Source organism: Sinocyclocheilus rhinocerous, unplaced genomic scaffold (assembly GCF_001515625.1).
Source record: "Sinocyclocheilus rhinocerous isolate Xijiao unplaced genomic scaffold, SAMN03320098_v1.1 scaffold393, whole genome shotgun sequence".
NCBI classification, from domain to species: Eukaryota; Metazoa; Chordata; class Actinopteri; order Cypriniformes; family Cyprinidae; genus Sinocyclocheilus; species Sinocyclocheilus rhinocerous.
The window spans coordinates 567,689-572,711 of NW_015654520.1; the positions used below are offsets into that span (position 1 = coordinate 567,689).

Here is a 5,023-nt window from a genome sequence, read left to right on the forward strand (position 1 = left end):
CTGGGAAATAAATAGCATGTTTATTTTAGATCTGTGTGTCAGAAGCAATATACAGTAAATAAATCAATAAATCCACTGCTTGTTTCCTCTGAGGCTGGGACTCTAAACAGTGTTCTGTGCTCGTCAGTGCAGCCAAAGACAGAACAGTTAGCATGTTTTGCTCAAACTTTCGCCATGGCATTAGAACTGGTACACCGTTGTCGCTTGCGAAAACACAACAACGGCGCTGTGGGTGGAAACTTAAAGATTAAGGGGCGGTAATATTATAATGAGATCCCTTTGCCACGTCACCAAGGGAGCGAAATCAGACGCGTTACTGGGTTAATCTTTTTCACGTTTCCTTGGTTGGTAGATGCACCGGGGACCTGATTATAGCACTTAAAACCTGGAAAAGTCAGATTTTCATGATATGTCACCTTTAAAGTTAGAACTTTTATTTTGACTTTATTACAAAGTGCACTTTTTATAATTGTACTTAAGTGTGTTAAGAAACATCATAAAACATAGTTAATTCTCTTTAAATACACTTAAAACTGCCTTTTAATTAATTCATATTATCTACAAGTACAGTTTAAAAAAAAAAAAATATACTTGTAAGATTTGAAGTACACTACAAGTTCGCACACTTCTTTTTCACAAGAGGAAGCACCACAGTTCTGCTTTGAAAGCTGGCGTGTCTGATGTGTACCGCAGGTGAACGGATGTGACCTGTACTGTATGTCTGATGTGAGACACTATCATCTCATCTCTGTCTCAGCTCTTAGCATGTTCTTAGCATGGCTGTCTGACCTCTGCATCTCTCTCAGGTGAGAAACATTGCTGTCAGTCACACCTTTAAAATCGAGAAGGCGCAGCGAGAACTGGGCTTCAGTCCTAAGAAGTACAGCCTGACCGACTCGGTGGATCAGTACCTGCGGAGCAGACCGCCACGTTCAGCTGCGTCACTATTGAACACACAGCACCACTTCCTGCTGCTGCTGCTGCTGCTGCTGCTGATGGGATTCATCGCCCTCATGATCTGCTCTGCAGGTTGGGGATAATAAGCCTTGATGCTTCAGTCTCACTTCCAAGAGAAATCGCATGGATCCCTTGTAGGGTTAGTGAATTCAAAATTATGCAACTTTGTGAATATCACGACAGGTCTACTGTGCTTTTTATTTTGCCATTAAGTTTCATAAAGACTATCATTAAACAAATTTTAATGCTTCTTTGTCTGTGCTTAAGAGTGTTAAAAGGGTTTGTTCACCCCTATTAATTACTCTCTCTTATGTTGTTTCAAACCCATAATCTTTGGTTCATCTTCCAAACACAAATTAAGATATTTTAAATGAATGCTGAGCATTTTCTGTCCCTCCACTGAAAGTCCAGGTAACCAAAATTTAGAAGATCCAAAAAGGTCATTAAGGCACCGTAAAAAAAAAAAAAAAAAAAAAAAAAAAAAAATCCAAATTAATTGAGCAGTTTTATCCAAGTCTTGTGAAGAGATACAATCATTTTTTTAATGACGATGATCAGATTTAATTTTGGCTTTTATTTGCATATTAACATACAGTAAACACAGAGGCTCAAATGTGTGTGTGTGTGTGTACAGGTTTATATATCCTGGTGGGGACTTAAACCTGAATACACACAGACTCATGGGGACTCGTGTCACGGTGGGGACCTAAATTGAGGTCCCCATGGGTACAAAAGCTTATAAATCATACAGAATTAGTTTTTTTGAGAAAGTAAAAATGCAGAAAGTTTCCTGTGAGGGGTAGGTTTAGGGGTAGGGTTGGTGTAGGGCGATAGAAAATACAGTTAGTACAGTATAAAACCCATTATGCCTATGGAGAGTCCCCACAAGGATGTAGCTGACCAGACATGAGTGTGTGTGTGAGTGTGTGTGTGTGTGTGTGTGTGTGATTCACGAGAATCAGTGAGAACAAGCTTCTGTCTATCTTATGGGTCTTATGGGATTGAAATAGCATCATGATGAGTAAATGATGGCAGCATTTTTATTTTTGTGTTACTATCTCTTTAAGACCGATGTTTTTAAGTAGTTTTCAAACTGTCCACTTCAATAATCCAATTAAAAATTGATTAATTTGCACCATTTATCAAAAATGTTAATGGAAAAAAAATCATGCATAATTATTGCTGTTTATTGTTCTATTGGTGCAAGTAAAAGTCATGAAATTAAAAAAAAAAAAAAAAACTGTGGGAAACATGACCTGGTAACTGTATTTTATGTGTGTTAAAAATTTTGAAACTAACAGGCTACAATGGCTGATAGGTTCAGATTGTTATATTGAGATTTGTATTGTCAAAAGGCAGAAATATATGTTTTTATTTATTTTTAAGCTATATCACTTATGGTTACTTACCAAACCACAACCACACCACCTCAGAAACAAAACTCACTTTATCATTGTAAATATAATATTAGAATGATATAATATAACCTGCTTGGGAACTAGTGTATCACTCTTTGACTGTGACTAACAAATAAATTGCTAGTTTGAAAATGATGTTTGTTAGTACTTCGACCAGCATTCATTTATTTATATCTTCTTTATTAAGTCTGCAGTCCACGTACTCTGAATATTTTGGAATAGGCAAGGACAATCTAATAAAACAGCAGTGTGATCTTGCCAGACAGCAGATTTTGATGTTGTTTGTGATGCTGGAAAAGTTAGTGTTGGTGAATTCTACAAGAGTATTTGCCCTATGGTCTTCCACAAAATGAAGTGTATTTAGAGTTGCACTTCCTAAATGTGCGCATTGCAAAAGAAATTTAATTTCTTTCATTTCAGCACACACTGTTTTTCACTCTTATTCTTTTCATTAACACTCTATTTACATATCCATATTAGTGCTGTCAAACGATTAATCGCGATTAATCGCTTCCAAAATAAAAGTTCTTGTTTACATAATATATGTGTGTGTACTGTGTATATTTATTATGAATATATAAATACAAAAATATTTATATGTATATGTGTTTGGAAATATTATAAATGTTCAAAGGGAGACATTTTTGATTTGCCCTGGCGTCTATAAAGGTTTGGAGCAACCATATTTAACAGCATTTATACATTCGAAGCATTAATGTCATGCATGGCATTCATGAATGCCAATGAAACGTTTTATATTCTGAAGCTGTACTAAAGGCAAGTGTATACTGATATAATCTTTGATTTTGCTTTTATCTGATTATCGTTTTTCCATAAATTGTATCTGTTAGGTTTGTGGTGTAAGCTACAACTGTGACATGAGAATATTGTTCTGCAGTTATAAATTAAGCTGCTGAATAAAAATGTGCGGCGAATCCTCTTGCTATTAAAGCATCGGATTTTTGATTTATTTATTTTTTAAGTTTTACCTCGTCAACATTCCCAAATATAGGCTACCATAAGATGGCGCCACAAATAATTTGCACAATGCAATAAGCCCTCTTCTGGCTGTACAGAGTGAACAGCAACAATGCTTGCTTGCCAATTTCATAAGTCATATAGTTAAACAAATAGAAAAAGCGGAATACACAACTTTGACTTTATCTTATTAAAAGCATTTACACGCTAGAACGTATTTGTTTGCAGTAAAGCTAAACGGCGTTGTCCATGTGTGCAATCAGGCCTGCACCAGGGTTGCCAGGTTTTCATAACAAAACCCGCACAATTGCTACTCAAAACTAGCCCATTCACGTTCCTTGGGGTAAAATACACGTTTTTTTATTTGGCGGGCTTCCCCTGGTAAAATTTGCATTCCAGGGTTATTTATCACATTATTGGGGTCGCTTCAAACCCCCAGCAACAGTGTCACAGTAGCCCAATTCCGCGGGAAAACCGCGGACCTGGCAACACTGGCCTGGACCTGCTGTGAAATAACAAAATTTTTACAAAAAAGACATACAATAGGGCCTTTCGCACCGCGGGAACCTTTTCATAGTACCAGAACTAATTGTGGAACTACCCACTTTTTGGTGTTTTCGCACCGCTGGAACTGGGTGCGATTTTAGTACCGGACTGCCTTTTTCGAGAACCAAATTAGCTCCTACTCCGGAGCAGGGTCTAACCAGCACAACTGGTACTAATCGCGACGCAAGTAGACATTGATTGGCCAAACGCGTACGAAAACGCCCTCACCCACCATGATTTAAAGGCCCTAATGTAGCTGTTGTGTTGGATACAGGCCCGGACTGGCCATCGGGAGCACCGGGAGAATTCCCGGTGGCCTGGCAGCTGATTTGGCCCGATTTTTCTTCATTTCTTTTCTGATTTGGCTGATTAAGACTTTTTCAAGAAATATATTGTACTAATTTTGACATTTAGACACTTTAAAAATTGTGTTTTAATAATACACTACCAGTCAAAAGGTTTTGAACAGTAAGCTTTTTAATGTTTTTTAAAGAAGTCTCTTCTGCTCACCAAGCCTGCATTTATTTGATCCAAAATACAGCAAAAACAGTAATATTGTGAAATATTTTACTAGGCTATTTCAAATAACTGTTTTCTATTTGAATATATTTAAAAATGTAATCTTTATAATATGCTGATTTGCTGCTCAAAAAACATTATTATTATTATGTTGAAAACAGATTAGATTTTTTTTTTCAGGTTTGTTTGATGAAAAGAAAGTTCAGAAGAACAGCATTTATCTGAAATAGAAATCTTTTGTTACATTGTAAATGTCTTTATTATTCAAGCATCCTTGCTAAATAAAAGTATTAATTTCTATAATCCCCCCCAATAAAAAATTATACTGACTCCAAGCTTTCGGTATAGTCCATGGGCAATGTTACAAAAGCTTTTTATTTCAGATAAATGCTGATCTTTCTTGGTGAGCAGAAGAGACTTCTTTAAAAAACATTACAAATCTTACTGTTAAAAACTTTTGACTGCTATAGTATGAAATATAGGTATATTAAATCTAGGGTATTTAAATGGGTCATCGGATACTACATGCACTTTTACAAGTTGTTGGAACTGAAATGTGTGTTGGCAGTGTGTGTACACAACCACCCTATAATGATAAAAATCCA

General features: G+C 36.3%; 1 protein-coding gene across 1 annotated transcript in view; it reads left to right on the forward strand.

Moving 5' to 3' along the window:
* Positions 1-1,129, forward strand: part of LOC107717482 (putative short-chain dehydrogenase/reductase family 42E member 2) — an 18,397-nt gene extending 17,268 nt beyond the window's left edge. The window contains exon 12 of the mRNA XM_016524245.1: positions 807-1,129. Coding sequence (XP_016379731.1) covers positions 807-1,040 — 234 coding nt within the window. The 3' untranslated portion in view covers positions 1,041-1,129. The remainder of the gene's footprint in view (positions 1-806) is intronic.
* Positions 1,130-5,023: the final 3,894 nt, after the last annotated feature.